Source organism: Paroedura picta, chromosome 9 (assembly GCF_049243985.1).
Source record: "Paroedura picta isolate Pp20150507F chromosome 9, Ppicta_v3.0, whole genome shotgun sequence".
NCBI classification, from domain to species: Eukaryota; Metazoa; Chordata; class Lepidosauria; order Squamata; family Gekkonidae; genus Paroedura; species Paroedura picta.
The window spans coordinates 73,119,890-73,140,494 of NC_135377.1; the positions used below are offsets into that span (position 1 = coordinate 73,119,890).

Consider the following 20,605-nt stretch of genomic DNA (forward strand, 5'->3'; position numbering starts at 1 on the left):
TGGAGGAATGTTACATAGGCAATCTTTGGGCTTCAGCACCTGGAGGATTGTTACATGTGTGATCTTAGGACTCCAGAAGCTGGAAGAATGTTCATGGGTGATCTGTCGGCTTCTGCAGCTGGAGGAATGTTTCATGAATGATCATTGTGCTTCCTCCAGTTTCAGAAACTGGTGGAATGTTCATGGGTACTCTTTGGGCTTCAGCAGCTGGAGGAATGTTACATGTGTGATCTTAGGGCTTCAGAATCTGGAGGAATGTTCATGGGTGATCTTTGGGCTTCAGCAGCTGGAGGACTGTTCATGGGTGGTCTTTGGGCTTCACAAGATGAAGGATTGTTACATGGGTGATCTTTGGGCTTCATAAGCTGGAGGAATGTTCATGGGTTATCTTGGGGCTTCAGCAGTTGGAGGAATGTTTCATGAAAGATTTTTGGGCTTTAGAAGCTGGGGGAATGTTCCATGGGTGATCTTTGGGCCTCAGCAGCTGGAGGAATGTTACATAGGCAATCTTTGGGCTTCAGCACCTGGAGGATTGTTACATGTGTGATCTTAGGACTTCAGAAGCTGGAAGAATGTTTATGGGTGATCTGTGGCCTTCTGCAGCTGGAGGAATGTTTCATGAATGATCATTGTGCTTCCTCCAGCTTCAGAAACTGGTGGAATGTTCATAGGTACTCTTTGGGCTTCAGCAGCTGAAGGAATGTTCATGGGTGGTCTTCGGGCTTCACAAGATGGAGGATTGTTACATGGGTGATCTTGGGGCTTCAGCAGCTTGAGGAATGTTTCATGAATGATCTTGGGGCTTTAAAAGCTGGAGGAATGTTCCATGGGTACTCTTTGTGCTTTAGAAGGTGGAGGTATGTTTCATGAATGATCTTTGGGTTTCAGCATCTGGAGGAATGTAACATAGGTGAACTTTGGGCTTCAGAAGCTGGAGGAAAGTTACAGGGGTGATCTTAGGGCTTCAGAAGCTGGAGGAATTTTCCATGGGTGATCTTTGGGCTTCAGCAGCAGGAGGAACGTTCATGTGTAGTCTTCGGGCTTCACAAGATGGAGGATTGTTACATGGGTGATCTTGGGGCTTCAGCAGCTGGAAGAATGTTACATGTGTGAACTTTAGGATTCAGCAGCTGGAGCAATGTTCCATTGGTGATCTTTGGGCTTCAGAAGCTGGAGGAATATTCATGGGTGATCTTGGGGATTCAGTAGCTGGAAGAATGTTCATGGGTGATCTTTGGGCTTCAGCAGCTGGAAGAATGTTACATGTGTGAACTTTAGGATTCAGCAGCTGAAGCAATGTTTCTTGAATTATCTTTGGGTTTCAGCAGTGGTGGAATGTTACATAGGCGATCTTTGGGCTTCAGCACCTGGAGGAATGTTACATGAGTGATCTTGGGCTTTCAGAAACTTGAGGAATGATTATAGGTGATCTTTGGGCTTCAAAACTGGAGGAATGTTACATTGGTGATCTTTGGGCTTCAGCAGCTGGAGGACTGTTCATGGGTGGTCTTTGGGCTTCACAAGATGAAGGATTGTTATATAGGTGATCTTTGGGCTTCATCAGCTGTAGGAATGGTTCATGAATGATCTTTGGACTTCAGAAGCTGTAGAAATGTTCCATGGGTGATCTTTGGGCTTCAGCAGCTGGAGAAATAGTCATGGGTGATCTTGGGGCTTCAGCCGCTTGAGGAATGTTATATGGGTGATATTGGGGCTTCAGAATCTGGAGGGATGTTAAATAGGTGATCTTGGGGCTTCAGAAGGTGGAAGAATGTTCATGAATGATCTTTGGGTTTCAGCAGCTGGAGGAATGTTACATAGGTGATGTTCGGGCTTCAGCAGCTGGAAGAATGTTCATGGGTGATGTTGGGGCTTCAGAAGCTGGAGAAATGTTACATAGGTGATCTTTGGGGTTCAGAAGCTGAAGGAATGTTACATGGGTGAAATTTGGGCTTCAGCAGCTGGAGGAATATGACAGTCTCTGGCCAAGGCTAGAAGGAAACAGCCTACATTTCTTTTCCACCGAGGCTAGGCCACACCATTGCTTCTTATGGAACTGGGTCAGATTATGGTTGCCAATCTCCAGGAAGGGACTGGGGGTCTCCCTGAATTTAAAATAATTTCTCTGTAGGCTCCAGTTCCATGGAGAGAATGGCTGCTAGAGGGTCGACTCTATGGCACTATACCCCAAACCCAGCCCTCCCCAGGCTCCACCACCAAGGCTCCAGGGGGCCTGCAAAATGAAGATATTCTTCCAGGCATTTAGTTGAATTCCAGGGCTGCACTTTTGCCACCCCGCATCTGGGATCTGTGCCTGGATTGTGCACCAAGCCATTGCACATGCTTCTAAAGGCTCTACTCAAGTGCAGGGAAAGCCAACAACTGGGGGCCCTTTAAAAATCCACCCAGCTTTTGAGGCAAAGTGTCAACTTGGAAGAGGGAGGGGGTGAGCATTTGACTTGCTTGAACAGGAGGTTTCAAGGACTGCTGGGTCCCTCCCTTGCGTCACAGACAGCTGTAAGGTGAAGGGCCCCGGGTTCCTTCGGCTACCAGCCCCCACCCCACATCTGTATGTTGAAAGTTCTAGGGCTGGGCGCATCAGCGTCCAAAGTGGCCGTTCCTGCCCGATGCAGCCAGCACTGCAGTGAGGGGCAGGGGCAGGCGCTGGTGCGCCGGTCGACGCACACATTCACCTCTGTGTGCATTGACCGGCGTTCCGGCGCCCACACCTCCCTTCCCCCTCGTACTGCAGTGCTGGCTGCTTTGGGCGGGAACAGCCACTTTGGACGCCGAAGCGCCCAGCCCTAGTAAGCCTCCAGGGATGGGTGGGCTTAGAACGTTGAGCCTGTCATCAGCAGTATGAATCAGATGTTAAAGATATGAATTTGTATTCGATTTGTTTTGGATCCTGATCTAAGCTGCCTTGAGACCACTTTGGAGAGGGGTGGCCTCAAAATCTCAAAACAAGCAAAAGACGGAATGAATTGCCCAAGGCCGAGATGGTCTCCCTAGGCCTTCTTCGTCTTCCTCCTCCAACAAGCCCCAGAGGCCGCCCCTCCAAGGGCCTGCCCTGTGCTACCTGCCTGCCTTTCCTAAACTCTGGCTTAGAGGAAGCTACAAGACTGGCTCATAAAATCATAGAATCATAGAACCATAGAGTTGGAAGGGGCCATACAGGCCATCTAGTCCAATCCCTGCTCAACGCAGGTTCAGCCCTAAGCATCCTAAAGCAAAGAAAAGTGTGTATCCAACCTTTGCTTGAAGACTTCCAGTGAGGGGGAGCTCACCACCTCCTTAGGCAGCCTATTCCACTGCTGAACTACTCTGACTGTGAAAACCTTTTTCCTGATATCTAGCCTATATCGTTGTACTTGTAGTTTAAACCCATTACTGCGTGTCCTTTCCTCTGCAGCCAACGGGAACAGCATCCTGCCCTCCTCCAAGTGACAACCTTTCAAATACTTAAAGAGGGCTATCATGTCCCCTCTCAACCTCCTTTTCTCCAGGCTGAACATTCCCAAGTCCCTCAACCTATCTTCATAGGGCTTGGTCCCTTGGCCCCAGATCATCCTCGTCGCTCTCCTCTGTACCCTTTCAATTTTATCTACGTCCTTCTTGAAGTGAGGCCTCCAGAACTGCACACAGTACTCCAGGTGTGGTCTGACCAGTGCCGTATACAGTGGGACTATGACATCTGACCGCTGGAGTAAAAAACGCATCTGGGAATACGCTGAGCCTAGCACCAGCCATATCCATTGACAATTTTGACTTTATGTAGAGAAACTCTGTCCTTATTAACCAAGTTTAAGGACTTCGAAATGGGAATCCCCAATTCAGGCTGGCAGGGTTGTGGGTAGAACCCCCAAAGACGTTTGAAGGCAGGGCATGGAAGGAGAGATGCTAATACATCATCCTTTCTGGAAAAATCCAGAAATGAGGCCACCATTGCTCTAGGAGTTTGGCCAGGCTTCATGAAGAGGGTAGGAGGCAGGGGTTAAATATCAGCCACCATAGTGGGCAAGCTGGCTACCCTACCCTATTAGCAAATAGTTTCTATACACCAACTAAATTGTGTCTGGTCTCATTTGGAAAGAATCCACCAAGGCTTCCCCCATCACCACTTCCCCTTCATGCACAGCCTCCGGAGCATGGAAAGTCCATATGCAGCCTTATGTCGTGTTTCCAGGGCAACATTTTTTTCAAGAGGATGCATAATTGGGCATGGGAAGAAGCTTCTCTAGACTGAGATATTTCCAGTCTTTCTCCATTTGAATCACGGGGGGAGGAAACCTTTGCTTCTGTCCTTTGCCTAAGACGTTGCTGGGATACGCAAGATCTGTTGTGTGCATGGTTCAAGAGCCCCAGAAGAATATCCCACAGAGGGCATCAGAGGAGATATGTAGTTTGCATTTTTAGATTAGGAATGTCCTGGTATATTTCAAATACTTTCCTTCTGTGTCCAGATTGGCTCAGTTGGAGAGTCCACTTCCTGCTACTTTTCCTTACAGAACATTTAGTCAGTTAGACAGTTAGGATTATCTCTCCCCTTTCTTGCCCATAAAGTTTGTTTCTCTTCTAAATAAAACTATTTGATTATTTTAAACAGCCTATGATTCACACCTTTACATATTTAAACTCTGCCAACATACAGAATACTGCAGACTGGGTGATTTTACATGGAGTTACATGGTTCTTCCCACATCACTTGACCCATCTTCCCCCTTGTTGCATGTTTCCCACACAGGCACCCCCCCCACCACCACCACCAGCACAATGATATTGTTAAATGTCATTCCACCAATCTGGTGATCTCTGCAGATGCAAGGATCTCCACCTTCGGAGCAGGTCTTTCCAACCTGCTTCCTCTCCCAGCAGTCCCACATGCTCTCCCAATGGTGTTCCTGGGACAGGGATCCCTAGCCCCTCTGGGGCAGGATTGGTGCCTCATTTCAGGCTGCCTTGGGAGAGAGGAGGCAGGCATAAATCCCCTCCCCCCAATAAATTTATGAGCATGCCATTAGGCAGGCCTCATGCTCTCATGTCCTACACCATGTCTTTACTAAGGGAGGGAAGGAAGGTGTACTAGGTACACTGGAGCCAGCCTGTGCAAGAGCTGTTCCCATACAGTAAGGTCCTTCCAGCTGGAAAAATCTGGGGAGCTGCTTTCTCTCTTGGGACAATGTACTCGGATCTGCCTCAGGTGCAGCTTTCATGTCATCTCAGGATCTACTCAGATAGTAAATCTCGAAGACATCATCTCTGGTCCAGCATTCTGGCCACAGGCCTTGCAGGCCCCAGTGATGGTTTGTCCAGGGTGGAGCCACCTGGGGACCTGGTCTAGACTGGAGGGCTTTGCTAGCTTCCCTTTAGAGCAGTTCCAAGGCTGCACCAGGAATAAGGATTTGAAGGGTGTCGTGTGGATTGCCTGCGACCATCACATACCCATGAACGTACAGGAAGATGCCTTACTCTGAATCCGACCCTCAGTCTTGTCTCCTTGGACTGGCAGCCGCTCTCCAGGGCCCCAGGCAGAGAAAGGTCTTTCCCATCCCCTCTTGCCTGGTCCTTTTAGCTGGAGGTGCCACTGGGGATTGCACCAGAGACCTTCTGCATGCCAAATGGAGGCTGTGCTACTGAGCCAGGGACTTTCCCTTCCTGTATCACCTCTGTCTGCAGAAGTGCTATTGAGAATAGCATTTTCAGCTTTTCCAGGATACCGCTTTAAACACTGAAAATCAGTTTTGACCAGGAAAGACGATAGGGAAGGTGCTGTGGCTCAGTGTCAGAGCCCCTGCTTGCCATGCAGAAGGTCTCTGGTTCAATCCCTGGCAGGAGGGAAAGGGCAAGGCCTTGGCCTAAGACCCTGGAGAGCTGCTGCCAGTCTGAGTAGGCAAGACCTACCCGAATGGATGGATGGTCTGATTCAGCATTGTATACACACCAATGAACCTCTTTCTCAGGTAGCAATGGATCTTTATAACCACTGCCAAGGATCCAGAAGGCTAGCATTCGAACATAGTGGTGTATTTGGGGACAGTAGGTAGCGGCTCAGTCAAACGTAGCCTTAAGACAGATGCCTTCTTGCTCTAATCCAAAGACATGATGATGATGATGATGATGATGATGATGATGATGATGATGATGATGATGATGATGATGATGTGGCCTTGCAAGGGGCCTTCAGGGACTGGACAGGAGCTCTGCAGGTGGAGCCCACTGGAGCTCAGACTCAACCTGGGCCTAAGGAATCCCACCAACATTTTGCTTCACCCCCTTCTCCCCCCTTTCCTCCAAGAAAGCAACAATGCTAAGTCCCTTCTTGGCTTCCTGATCCAGCAGGCTTCCAGCTGGTTGCCTGATCCCACCTAGCAATCTCTGCATTCACCTGGACCATCATTTTGAAGCTACCTCACCTCTGGGTTAGACACCTCCCTCTGTTGAACAAAGCCAAGCATTGTGGAGATCAAGATCCATCTACTCTTCCTGATAAGAGGAGGTAAGCCCCCTGCAGGAGATCAGGATGGAGATCAGTGAAAATATTTTGTACTACATGTAAGCAAAGATAATTAGTCTAAATGTATATAGATCAGTATAGATCTGTGGTGCGGCCATAGATTCCAAATGACTTCTGGTCACCATATCTCAAAGAGGCCACTGCAGACCTGGGAAAAGTACACAGGAGGGCAACAAAGATGATGAGAGGGTTGGAGCCCCTTCCATATGAAGAAAGTCAGGGACTTTTCAGTGTAAAAAAAGAGACAATTTGGGGGAGGGGCGTGACAGAGGCTTATAAAATTATGCATGGGGAGATGACAAGCAGAAATTCTTCTCCCAAATACTATAACAGATTAAAATGTCAGAGGATGTAGTGATGGCCACTGGTATAAACATCTTGAAAAGAGGATTAGATAGATTCTTGAAGGATAGATTTATCGATGACTACTAGCCATGATGACTGAGAGGAACCCCCACATTCTGAGGCAGTCTACTAAGGGGAAGGCCTCAGCCTCTGTGTGAGATGAGATGTTAGACAAGATGAACCCCTGGTATGATCCAGCAGGACTCTTTTTATGTTCAACAAATTTACAACCACTAATAACTTGGATGTTTTTTAAATTATTTTACTTTTATTACTGTTGCACCATTTATACAATTACATATAATTTCAATGCATCCATTGTACATTTTGCTTTTTCATCTTTTTTCCCCCAATGAGTGGTGGATTGGTGTCTGTGGCACAGAATGGAAGAGAAACTGGAACTGCAAGGAAGGCAGACTTTTATTTATTTTTCATTTTCACTGACCAAAAACAGAACTACAGGTGCACCCAACCACGGACATGCATTAAACTCGTCATGAGAAATCTAGGAAGGCTAAGTAGGATGAAGAATGCTTTTTTAAAATATTTTTAACTCCCAAAAATATTTGGAGAGGAAGAAGTACCAGAGGATTGGCATAGAGAAAAAAAATGCGGACAGCTACATTTTTGTGTCTGAAAGTGGCCATTCATTCACTGCATTAAAAATACAAAACAATAAAAGGCTGTAAATTAAAAGGAAAACCGTCAGCAATACTGCTTTGATCAAGATCTGATTGGCATGTGGCACCGGCCCAGAGGGCAGAATCAGTCGCAGCATCACTCCCAAACCCCTGAATCAAATACGCTGGCGGAGTGCCTGGACCGGGGTCGAGAGGCAAAAAAGGAGGAGGAGGAGGAGGAGGAGGAGGAGGAGGAAGCACGGTACTTTCAGACATTAGGGCTGTCTTCGGATCTTAATCTCTGACTGAAATACAGGATTTAGTGGAATTGGCAGAAAGTATATTAGATATTTCCCGCACAAAAATACTATTTGGCTTCCCCATCCCTCCCCTGCTGCCCCCACAGCCCCATTTCCCACCCTCCCTCCCCGTGAACTGAATGGGACAATCCATTACTTAATTTCATTTTTTATTTCTTCTTGGGCAATACATATTTCATATTTTGGATCTGAAACGAGTTAGTAGAGTGGGGAGGGGGGGAGGAAATTAAAAAAAGACACAGGTTTTTTTAAGTGGTTATTTTTTCCCCCCAACAGGCTGTCCGAATTTAATCTTTCACTGCTGTGGTTTGATCCGAAATAGTCGCTGGAGCTTCAGGCGGCTTTGCGTCCTCTGGAGGGGCTGGGGGCTCGGAGGCCTTAGGAGTGGAACTAGGTGCTTCTGTTGTCACTGGGGTCTCCTTGGAAGGAGGCGCAGCCGCGCTGCTGCTAGGTTTTGAGTCTGAAGCCACTTCACTTTTAGTTTCTTGGGCTGCAGGCCCCGGAGCCTCAGTCTTTTTGGCCTCCCCGTCCTCTTTGCCTTTCTCGGCTCCTTTGCTAGCAGCGCCTTCTGTGGGCTGGGAGGCCTCTTTGGCACCCGTGCTGGGCTCCGAGGGCTTGGGAGCTTCGCTGCTGGCAGGAGGGAGAGCGTCGGTGCCGGCCTCCTCTTGCTGGGGCGCTGGCTGCTCATTGTTCTTCGGAGGCTCCACTTTGGCATCAACCACTGCCTCTGACTTCTCCGCCTCTGACCTCTTGGCCTCTTCCTGGCTTCCTGCTTTGTCCTGCTCCCCTTCTTTGCCTTCCAAGGCCTTGTCGGTGGCCTCCTTCTCGCTCTTCTCCTCCTTGCTGTTCTCCTTCCCCTCGGCTGTCTCCGTGGCCGTCTGTGGGCTCTGCACATTCTCTTTTGGAGCCTCCCCTTCCTCAGCGGCCGCCCCCTCTGCCTTCTTGTCCTTGTCTTTCACCTTTTCGTCATTCACATTATAGCCCTTCTTCTTCTTGCTCAGTTTGCCTCCCATGTTGGAGCTCTGGAAACCAGAAGAAAGGAAAAGGTGACACAACAAGAAAAGCATCTCTCCTCACATCACCCAGGGAAACAAAATGAAATGGGCTCCTTCTTGTCACTCAGAGCAGTGCTGGGGCAAGACGGGGAAGAAGGGACTGAGGGCATAGCTCCTCTACAAACTCATAATTATTTTATACCCATCCAAGTGAAATTAATTCAAAAGAACTTTTGGCTGAACATCAGAAGAAGTTCCTGACAGAGTGGTTCCTCAGTGGAACAGGCTTCCTTGGGAGGTGGTGGGTTCTCCTTTCTGGGAAGTTTTTAAGCAGAAGCTAGATAGCCATGTGATAGAACAGCTGATTCTGTGAGCTTAGGCAGATTTAAGTGGGTGGGCAGAAGGGATTGTGCCCATGCTTGGCTCTTGTGGCCCTTTCTTGCATGCCCAGGGAAATGTCAATTGCCACTTGGGGGGTCAGGAAGTGAATTTCTTCCAGGCCAGACTGGGCAGGGATTCTTGGAGGGAGGGTTGGGGACATCACCTGGGCATGGAATTGGGGTCACTGTGGGTGGGCAGGTAGCTGTGAATTTCCTGCATTTTGCAGGGGGTTGGACTAGATGAACCTGAAGGTACCTTCCAACTCCATGATTCTAAGTGTCATTCTTGTCCTTCAAAATATTAAAGAAAGTGTAGTGGTTAAGAGTATTTGACTAGTACTGAAAGGGCCAGTATGCAGAGCCCCCATTTTGCCATTTATTTCTACCCTACTTCCTCCCCAAAATGAGGATCCAAAGTGGCTTATCCTCCCCTTATATAGTCTTCACAACCACCTTGCACGGTTTGAGAGAGACTGACTGATCAAGCGCCACCTCCTTCTCTGCACACACACTGCTGGGGTCCCTTCAGAGGTACGTGCCTCCCTCGGCCAGACATCCCCTTCCCCAGGAAGCTTCCACCTGGCATTGCAATCCTCACCTCATGATCACACAAGGAGGAACCGAGATTTCCCTGCAGTCACCAGCACAGTACTAAACAGGACTAGACTATTCTTTCTAGGAAGACATGTGGACAATTTTATTTGAATACAGATGAGTAGGCCCCAGCCTGGTTAACTCTAACTAATTGTATAGACCTATTTACAAATCCATCAGAATACCCACAGGTATCTCCCTTGCACCCTGACCAGGCTACCCCAATCTCATCAGTTCTTGAAAGCTAAGTAGGGTTGACCCTCCCTGGCTGGAATTTGGGAGGGAGACCACCAAGGATGTCCTGGGTTGCTGCACAGAGGCAGGCAATGGCAAACCATCCCAGAACCTCTCTTGCCTTGAAAACTCCACCGTGGGTCCCCATAAGTTGGCTGTGGCCGGGTAGGACTTCCCACCACCACGTTCCTTGCACAGATTTCACTTTTGGCAAGATTTGATTCAAAATGCTGAGTTCAAATCAAAGACTTTAAGTGGAAAAGGTAGGATTGTTTTTGTCCTTTGCGTGGTCATTCACACAGTACATAAATACCTTCCCAAACAGCCTGGGAGGGACCCCTGTATCTGCAGGACCATCCCTTCCACAATCCCCCCAAAGAGCATGAAGATCAAAATACCAGAACTTGCTCAGGATCCCTGGACCGAAAGAGGTAAGACTGGCCTTGACATGGCCTGCTGGGATGCTCTCCCTGGCAAGATCAGGGCCCTCCGGGACCACCAAGAGGGCCTGCAAGACAGAGTTGTTCCACCAGATCTACAGGTGAGGTATCTAACACCTCCCTGCCCAAAACAACCCCCACTCTGACTCAGAAGAAGAAGAAGAGTTGGTTCTTATATGCCGCTTTTCCCTACCCAAAGGAGGCTCAAAGCAGCTTACAATCTCCTTCCCTTTCCTCTCCCCACAACAGACACCCTGTGGGGTGGGTGAGGCTGAGAGAGCCCTGATATCACTGCTCGGTCAGAAAAATTTTATCAGTGCCGTGGCGAGCCCAAGGTCACCCAGCTGGTTGCATGTGGGGGAGTGCAGAATCGAACCTGGCATGCCACACTCCTAACCACTACACTAAACTGGCTCTCACCCAGTGTAACCATCTACCCTCTGTAAGGTTTTAAAAAGGCATTTCAAAAAATATTTAAATCATATGTATTGTTGTAGCAATGTGATTTTATTATATGTTTATTATGTTGTATCCTGCCCTGAGTCAACTGGGAAGGGTGGGCTATAAAAATAATGTTTTTATTAATAGGAGGAGGAGGAGGCTGAAATGGTCACCTGAAATGGAAATCAGGACTCTAGCCACCATCGGAGTGCCTCCACGGGATGGGAAGGCGAAAGGTCGGGCTCTGTCCTGAAGCATCCCAGTCACTCTGGGCGGTGGCATTTCAAGCCACTGCCAAACAGATTGTGCAGTCCTCTCCTCTTATTTATTTATTTATTTATTTATTTTTATATACCACCCTCCCTGGAGGGCACTTGATATATTATTGGCACTTGATATATTATTTTCTAAATGAAACTTTTTTCTAAAGTTTTTTACCACATCATGATTAAAACTGGGTAGAAACATCAGGCCGAGGCCAGATCTGTGGCCCACCAGAGAGTGGTCCGAGAGTATTGTTGACAGTTTAAATATGCAAAGAGGTATGCAAAGAACACCAGCTGCTTAAAAAATAAATAGCTTTATTGAGAACTGAAACCACTTTGTAAAGAGAGAGAGAGGAGGGAGAGTCCTAGCAGTCTAATTGAGTAACTGTCCTTCCTCTGAAGGCAAACAGGGAGGAAGTATGTTCAAAGGAGCACTTGACCAATCAGGACACAGGAGGAGATGATTTGAAAATGTCAGGAAGTTCTTAGCATAACTATGCTAAGTACACATCTCCCACGATACCCCCTGCAGGATACGCCTTGTGTATGCTGTTGACAGGCCTTCCTCTACTCCTGCCTGAAGGGACAGAGCACATTTTCAATCTCTGAACCTGCCTTATGCGGTCTAAGAGCCTCTTGTGGCGCAGAGTGGTAAGGCAGCCGTCTGAAAGCTTTGCCCATGAGGCTGGGAGTTCAATCCCAGCAGCCGGCTCAAGGTTGACTCAGCCTTCCATCCTTCCGAGGTCGGTAAAATGAGTACCCAGCTTGCTGGGGGGTAAACGGTAATGACTGGGGAAGGCACTGGCAAACCACCCCGTATTGAGTCTGCCATGAAAACGCTGGAGGGCGTCACCCCAAGGGTCAGACATGACTCGGTGCTTGCACAGGGGATACCTTTGCCTTTACGTGGTCTAATTTGGCCCCTCTAGGTCTTCATAATCTTCTCTATTTGGCACCTGCTCTCCACTGTTTTCAGGGATGGGAAAGCCTTTTTCCAAAACCTTCCACCTGAGCTTGTTTCATTCAGGATGCCAGGGATTGAACAGGATCTTCTGCTGCCTAATCAAATGCTCTACCACTGAGCCACAGCCATTTGGACACAGATTGTATGCAGAAAGTCTGTTTCTTCTTTGGCATGCAATACGAGGCCAGGAATTTGTAGCTTAATCTCTAAAGAGATGGGTGAGTCCTGTGAGCACATTACGGAGCACACAGTTGGGTCGATGGTTCCCAGTCTGTGTCAGACATAAGTAAAATGTCATATGAGTTGTGGGTTATCACCAGTTCACACACAATAGCACTTAGAAATCTGTTTTAGAAGAATTGGAATATGGCTATTGGGCCTTCAGGAGATCCCAGGGAACATGAGCATTTTCCCAAATGTTGCCCACCTGGAACTGTTTCAGTTGAAAAAATGGCTCAGAGGGAAGGCACGTGCACCACAGTCCTGATCCTAATGGTAAAAGGTAAAGGTAAAGGTATCCCCTGTGCAAGCACTGAGTCATATCTGACCCTTGGGGTGACGCCCTCCAGCGTTTTCATGGCAGACTCAATACGGGGTGGTTTGCCAGTGCCTTCCCCAGTCATTACCGTTTTACCCCCCAGCAAGCTGGGTCCTCATTTTACCGACCTCGGAAGGATGGAAGGCTGAGTCAACCTTGAGCCGGCTGCTGGGATCGAACTCCCAGCCTCATGGGCAAAGCTTTCAGACGGCTGCCTTACCACTCTGCGCCACAAGAGGCTGATCCTAATGGATCCCACATAAATCCTGATCCCACATAAACAGGAATTGAGAAGGACTCACACGTTACATGCGATGGTTTCAGCTGACACAGAGTGGGGTTCCCAGACCCAGGTTTCATTGCACACACAAGGATGTCCCTTTACAAACCACGGGGATTTTGTTTCGCTGTCTGTTGCTATGGTGTTCAAATTACCTATACTGACCATTGTGCACAAGTAGAGGAATTACTCCCCAGAATCAGAGCAGTACGAAAACTGACTTCCCCAAACAGCACCAGAATCCAAAATGGACGCCACACCAGCCAGAGGAGATGTCATCGACCCCACTCCGGTCCACAAGATCAGTCACGGAAGTCTAATAACATTAGGGCGACCCCAGTTCTCCCAACTCACCCATGTAGGTCACTCTAATGCTTATTATATCAAGGAAATTAAGTTGTTTGTGCGCATTCAGTCACATTGCCCTTTGGAGTGGTTTTGCAGATCAGCAGGAACCAAGATTTAAACAATGGAGAAAGTATATTTGCTTGCAGATAGCCAGTCCCCAATTAAGCCTCTATTTGTTTGCCCAGCCAGGCCCAGATAACACAAGGGAGCTTTTGTGTGAGGTGCCTCTTTCCCCCCAAGTTGTCGCTTTTTTAATGGGGCTAAAACAATTCCAGTCACTTTGGGGGGAAGGGGTGGAGTGGGAAAGACTGAGGGAAAGGAAGGTCAAGTGTAGCTTTTGGTGCCAGGAGAGAGGGTGGAACAAACAGTCTCCATGCTCCACAAAGAAATCCAGGGCTCCCCCAGAGGGTCCCTGTAGCCAAGACATCAGCGGAACAGGTTTCCTGGTCACTACGAATGCAGCACTTTCCAGAATCAGCAGCTGGATAAAGATGCCTCTTGGGGGACATGGTGGAGGAACCAGACCTGCCTCTGCTTTGGGGAGGACCACAGTGTCCAGGACGAGGCTCAGATTCACAGGCCATGATCTTCACTCCCAAATGAAACTCTGGTGGTGGTTTGTTGTTGTTGTTGTTGTTGCTGCTGCTGCTGCTGCTACTTATAACCCCTGTGCTTTATTTATTTATTTATTTGGATTTCTATACTGCCCATTCTTTGCAGCTCTGTGCAGTTTACATGGAACATTATAACAATCTCTAACATACAGATTTCAATAGAACATCCTAGCACAATCTATCAAGAACCAGTTCAAAACACAACATGAATAACAACACTGGGGAGATATTTCCAAGGACTCACGGCAACATACCGCATAAAACCCCCATAAAAATCCCCATATAATGCCCATTGTACCCAGGGGCCCTAAGACCCCCTACACACCACAAAGACTGGAGGCCAAAAAAATTCCCTGTCCCCCAAGCAGACCTCCCTAGAAACGGGGTGTAGATGTAATTCAACTAAGCCTAAGGGGGTCCATGGTATTCGTAGTGCTGGCACTGGCGCTGGCCTCAACCAAAGATCTGGTGTCAGGGCCCTCAGCTCTCCCAGGAACTCATTTCACCAGGTTGGGGCTAGGTTGAGGCCAGGCGTGCTTCCTTAGGGCTAGGGACCTCCAAGAGATTCACACCCGCAGAGTGAAGTGCACAAGCACAAGCAAGCAAGCTGTCCCTCAAAAAGAAACACTCCTGTTTGAACTTGGATGAAGAATGAAGAAACAAGGCATGGATCTGGATGAGTAGCTCTAACGTAGCTCTCTCTCCTGTTCAGCAGCAACAGCCCAAGGAAAGGTGGGTCACCACAGTGAGGGTCATCCTGCAGTTGTCAAGGAAGTGAAGCAAGGCCATGGAAGTTTGCCATGCAAGTGGCAACTGTTTTCGAACTCTCCAGTAAGAGGGATGACCGAGCACCATTTTCCACAGAGCCCCTGGCTGATTAATTACCTCTCAGGATCATATTAACCTACAGAAGCAGCAAATGCTTATGATCCCATCAACCCATCTAATCCAGCATGGTCTGCTCTGAGCAGCAAGTCCTAAGCAGGGCACAGTTCAGCTGACAAAATTTGTCACCTAATTGGGGAACGGACTGCTCAGTTTGTTTGTTTTGGATGGGAAAAGATCTTGTAAGGGGAAAAATGCAAGAGAAGTAGTTGCAGACGTGACACGGCATTCCGAAGGGAAAGAAAGTCTCGGGAAGCAGAGGAAAGGAGTGGCCCTGAGATGGGATGAAAGAGCCAGCCAAGCAGCTCTTTAAACAGTCCTCTGTGTAGCCTTCTGAGGGAAGCGCTTGCCCAGCCCCTCACCTGATGGGAGCGCAGGTTGGGCAGGCCCTTTAAATCTTCGTCCACACAGCCTTTTTAAAAGGAATAGGCAGAAAAGAGTCCAGAAGTTTTAAAAATCTTCAAGGCAACTACTAAAGTAAAAGATGCAAACTGTACAACACAAAACGACTTGGTTTTTATACCCTGCTCTCACTGCCCGAAGGTCAAGAAGCAACAGTGAGAACTGAACATGGAATCACTGATTGGTTCAAAATTAAGGAGTTCGGCAAGGCTGTATACTGTCGCCTTGCCTATTTAACTTGTATGCGGAGCACTTCATGAGAAAGGCGGGATTAGAGGAGTCACAAATTGGGATCAAGATTGCAGGGAGAAATATCAACAACCTCAGATGTGCAGATGATACCACTCTAATGGCAGAAAGTGAAGAGGAACTAAAGAGCCTGTTGATGCGGGTGAAGGAGGAGAGTGCAAAAGTTGGCTTGAAACTCAACATCAAGAAAACAAAGATCATGGCATCCAGCCCTCTCAATTCCTGGCAAATAGATGGGGAAGAAATGGAGATAGTGACAGATTTTATTTTCCTGGGCACCAAGATCACTGCAGATGGGGACTGCAGCAAAGAAATTAAAAGACGCTTGCTCCTGAGGAGGAAAGCTATGGCAAATCTAGACAGCATCCTCAAAAGCAGAGACATCACCCTGTCAACAAAAGTGCATCTAGTCAAGGCTATGGTCTTCCCAGTTGCAATGTATGGCTGTGAAAGTTGGACCATAAGGAAGGCCGAGCGTCAAAGAATTGAGGCTTTTGAACTCTGGTGCTGGAGAAGACTCGCAAGAGTCCCTTGGACTGTAAGGTGAACAAACTGGTCAGTCCTAGAGGAGATCAGCCCTGACTGCTCCTTCGAAGGCCAGATCCTGAAGATGAAACTCAAATACTTTGGCCACCTCATGAGAAGGAAGGACTCCCTGGAGAAGAGCCTAATGCTGGGAGCGATCGAGGGCAAAAAAAGAAGGGGACGACAGAGAATGAGGTGGCTGGATGGAGTCACTGAAGCAGTAGGTGTCTCTACCGTGTCACTGTGAAGATCCTGGCCACTGCATTTTGGACCAGCTGTAGTTTCCGGGTCAAGGTTAAGGGCAGGCCTGCGTAGAGCGAGTTACAGAAGTCCAGCCTGGAGGTGACCGTCGCGTGGATCACTGTGGCCAAGTGTTCCAGGGCCAAGTAGGGCACTAGTAGCTTGGCTTGGCAGAGATGGAAGAATGCCAGCTGTGCTACCACTGTGAGGGAAGCATCCAGGATCACACCCAGGTTCCTGGCGGAGTGAGCCGTAGTAAGGTCTACGCCATCTAGGGTGGGCAGGCGTGCTTCCTCACATGGGCCCTTCCTACCCAGCCACAGGACCTCCGTCTTTGAAGGATTGAGCTTCAGGTGACTCTGCTTGAGCCATCTTGTCACTTTTTAGTTCTTTTAGTACCTTTGGATGCAATTCATCTCACCCAGAGGATATGGTTTCATTTAAAGAAACTAGATGTTTATGGACTACCCCTACTGTGATCCTAGGCCACCATTCCCATCCCGCATGATGTGAGGTTGAGCATAGAATCATAGAATCATAGAGTTGGAAGGGGCCATACAGGCCATCTAGTCCAACCCCCTGCTCAACGCAGGATTAGCCCTAAGCATCCTAAAGCATCCAAGAAAAGTGTGTATCCAACCTTTGCTTGAAGACTGCCAGTGAGGGGGAGCTCACCACCTCCTTAGGCAGCCTATTCCACTGCTGAACTACTCTGACTGGGAACATTTATTTCCTGATATCTAGCCTATATCGTTGTACTAGAAGTTTAAACCCATTACTGCGTGTCCTCTCCTCTGCAGCCAACAGAAACAGCATCCTGCCCTCCTCCAAGTGACAACCTTTCAAATACTTAAAGAGGGCTATCATGTCCCCTCTCAACCTCCTTTTCTCCAGGCTGAGCATTCCCAAGTCCCTCAACCTATCTTCATAGGGCTTGGTCCCTTGGCCCCAGATCATCCTCGTCATCCTCAACCTGGTGGAATGAGTTTCCGGAGGAGCTAAGGGCTCTGTCGGAACTACCATCTTTCCGCAGGGCCTGGAAGACGGAGCTCTTCCGCCAGGCATATGGTTGAGGTGGGCTCGGCAAGACACTGGAGTCCTCCCACCACACTCTTACAGTGCGCCCACCGGGCCCTTCTTGTTCACCTTGCCTCCCTCTGCCCTCATTGCTCTAAGTGACCTGGGGCTGCTGCGTAAGATGTTTTCACATACACTTTTCACGAGAATCTGATTCCCACACGTTTTTATTTACCATGGTTAAAGGCAGTCCAGTATTCCATGGCATCTACAATGCCCCTGTGTAAATGGATGCTTTTTTTCAGTGGCATCATGGGAATATCTCACAACCATTGTAGAGCCCTTTGCTCCATGACTCAGAAGCCCTTAGTGTCATGTCTGTAACAGCTTGTGCTGTATAAGGGGTGAGTGGGTGGAGCCTGTCCAGACTTTGGGCCAATCGGGATGCACACAGCATGTCCTGATTGGCCCAAAGTCCAGACAGCCCCAGCCCCAGCCCCCCCAAAGCTCAGCCAGGGGCAATGTGGCAACATCGCAGCCAGTTTGCCCCTGGCTGCTGACGGAGACAGAAGTACATGGGCCTTCCAGGTGACAGGGGGGAAATCGCCACCAGTCTGCCCCTGACCGCCACAGGGAGAGGTGGTCAAGTAGGGCTGCCAGGGGGGGAACGGAGGCTTGGACAGGCCGCAACAGCCCTATTCGCCCCAGAGCTGTCCTGACTGTCACATCCAACAATTTCCCTCACTTTGCCTCAGACGACCGAGAGAGCTGGCAGGTGACTGGTGAATGTCCCCCCTCCCTTCAGGCCTGCTGTGAAGGAGCCTCTGACAGCCCCCAACTGAGGGGAGGCATTTCCGAGAGCAACACAGAGGAGTCTGTGGGCATGTGGGTGCTTTCCTTTGGGGGGTAGCTATCCCCTTCTGTTAAACAGTAGGCTGACAGAAAAGCCCCTTAACATACTGCTCTGGCCAGTCTTGCTACTGGAGGGAAGAAACAGCCAAGCCATGCTGCAGATGTGAGGCCTACTGCATAGTGTTGTTGTGCAGATGAAACTGGATGCTGTTGCAAAGGTTCCTTTCTCTCCTGTTTCATTTGCACAACAACCCAGTGCAGTAGGCTTCAAGTGTTTCAACTCCACAACAACCTTCATGGGAGGCCTTAAATGTTTTGTAGGGAGGGTTGGGCTGGGTGGGTTAGGGTAGGGTTAAGTATAAATTAGCTACTAGGATAAGTAGGAAAGGGGAACAACCGCACTGCACCAGGGAATTGCTGCAGATAATAAGCAGTGGAATTAGGTTTAGCCAACAGGGTTCTAACTGGTGTGGATTGTTAGGACGTAGCAATGATGGCTACGCAGGGGCAATGGGACATAAGGGAGGGGAGAAAGGGTTTAGACTCTACCCAGGAGAAAATATTCTAGTACGTCTGGGTCAAGGGAGGTATAGATGTGGGAGTAGGTTCGATAACAGGGGGGCGGTGGCATACGCAGGTCGAGAAAGGCCCCGACTGTGGAAGCACGGTCGTCAGCTGATGCTGATGCTGCGCAATGCTAGGCTGATCAAGAACAAATCCTTGACCTTGTGAGACTACTTCACTGGGCACGGGGTAGACCTGGCGTGGCTGACCGAGACCTGGGTGCACCAAGGCGAAACGGTCACCTTGAGAGATCTGGCGCCACCTCGATTCTCAGTCTTGCAACAGCCCCAGCTCCATGGTAGGTGGCAATCCCAGTCTGGGACACCTATGCCTTCAGGGCTCTCCCAGCACCGTTGTGTCGGCCTGATGCGGGAATCGGTCGAGAACATTGCCATCAGGGTGGTGTACCGATCACCCACTGCCACACCTGATGCCCTGTTGGGCTTGCTGGAGGTGGCGGCCACCTGGACGTTGCAAATCCCCAGATTATTCATTCTGGAGGACTTCAATGTTCATGCGGACTCGCCGGACTGAGGACTTGGTCCGGACCTGGTGTCAGCCATAGCAACACTGGGGTTTTCGCAGTTTGTTGCTGGTCCCATTCAGCGGGCTGGTCACACCCTGGTGCTGGTGTTGAGGTTGATCTGGTGGCTAACAACACCGTTCCATGGTCTGACCACCATACCCTGAAGGCTAGACTACGGATGCCACCACCTCCTCCTGTGTGGGTGACAGCTGTATTTTAGTCAGCCCTTGGAGACTAATGGAATCCAAAAGATTCCTGAATGCTCTGTGGCAGTGGTCCCCAACCTTTTTATCACCGGGGACCACTCAAGCCCGGGGACCACTCAAGGCCGGGGACCACTCAATGCCTTTTACTGAGGCCCGGGGGGGGAGTTTACTCCTCTACTCTCAACCACTGCCCTAACTCTCTCTGATCGCTATGGTAATGTTTAAACATCCCTTCAAAATAAGATACAGACATGCCACAACAGTGATGTGTGTTGTAAAGGGCTGGGGGGGATGAAGTAAAGGGCTGGGGGGGGGGAGAGAAGGCGTCCTTCGGGCCCACCTCCAGTTAGTCGAAGGACCACATGTGGTCTGCGGCCCACAGGTTGGGGATTGCTACTCTGTGGGACCCAATGGCCTCCAGTTACTCGTTGGAGGCCTTGGTGGATGACCGGCAGTCCTGCCTGTTGGCTGCTATTGAAGAGACTGCTCTCGCTCCCAGCCCAATTATTATTCAGACTCTTACCACCCTTGAGGGAGGGCGTCAAAATAGTAATCAATTGGAACTTGGCTGTGAGGCTTTTGCAAACTATTTTGTGGATAAGATCTTGTTGCTCTGCCACGATCTTACTGCCATGATACAGAATGTGAACTAGAAGCTCTGTGGCCGTTACGGGGGATTTGGTTTGATGGCTTCAGGTGACTTTCTTTATCTGAAGTGGACAAATTGCTGGGGTTAGTAAGGGCGACCACTTGCTTCCTTGACCTATGTCTGCCTTGGTTGCTTAAAATGATCGACCAGCAGATAGGAGTTGCCCTGAGAGATATTATCAGTCTTTCCCTTTCATCCAGAGAATCCCCTCAGCAACTCAAGTAGACAGTGGTTTTCCCTTTGCTGAAAAAAACATCACTGGATCCATAGGACCCCACCAGCTACAGCCCAGTTTTGCATCTTGCGTTTCTGAGAGTGCTGCTGCAGAACAGCTCCTTGCATTTTTGGAAGAAACTCTGGCCCTATATCCATACCAGTCTGGCTTCCATCCTGGCCATGGGGTAGAGACCATGCTGGTCGCCTTGATAGATGATCTCTGGTGCCAACTGGACCGGGGCGGGTTGGCTATTCTCATATTGTTGAATCTGTCAGCCACATTTGATGTGGTCAACCATGAGTTATTGGCCCACCATGAGTTATTGGCCCACTGCCTCACAGATACTGGGATCGGAGAGATGGCCCTCAAGTGGCTAACCT

General features: G+C 49.1%; 1 protein-coding gene across 1 annotated transcript in view; it reads right to left on the minus strand.

Annotated features, from left to right (window-relative positions):
• Positions 1–7,105: 7,105 nt before the first annotated feature.
• Positions 7,106–20,605, minus strand: part of BASP1 (brain abundant membrane attached signal protein 1) — a 101,465-nt gene continuing 87,965 nt past the window's right edge. The window contains exon 2 of the mRNA XM_077353351.1: positions 7,106–8,821. Coding sequence (XP_077209466.1) covers positions 8,087–8,812 — 726 coding nt within the window. The 5' untranslated portion in view covers positions 8,813–8,821 and the 3' untranslated portion in view covers positions 7,106–8,086. The remainder of the gene's footprint in view (positions 8,822–20,605) is intronic.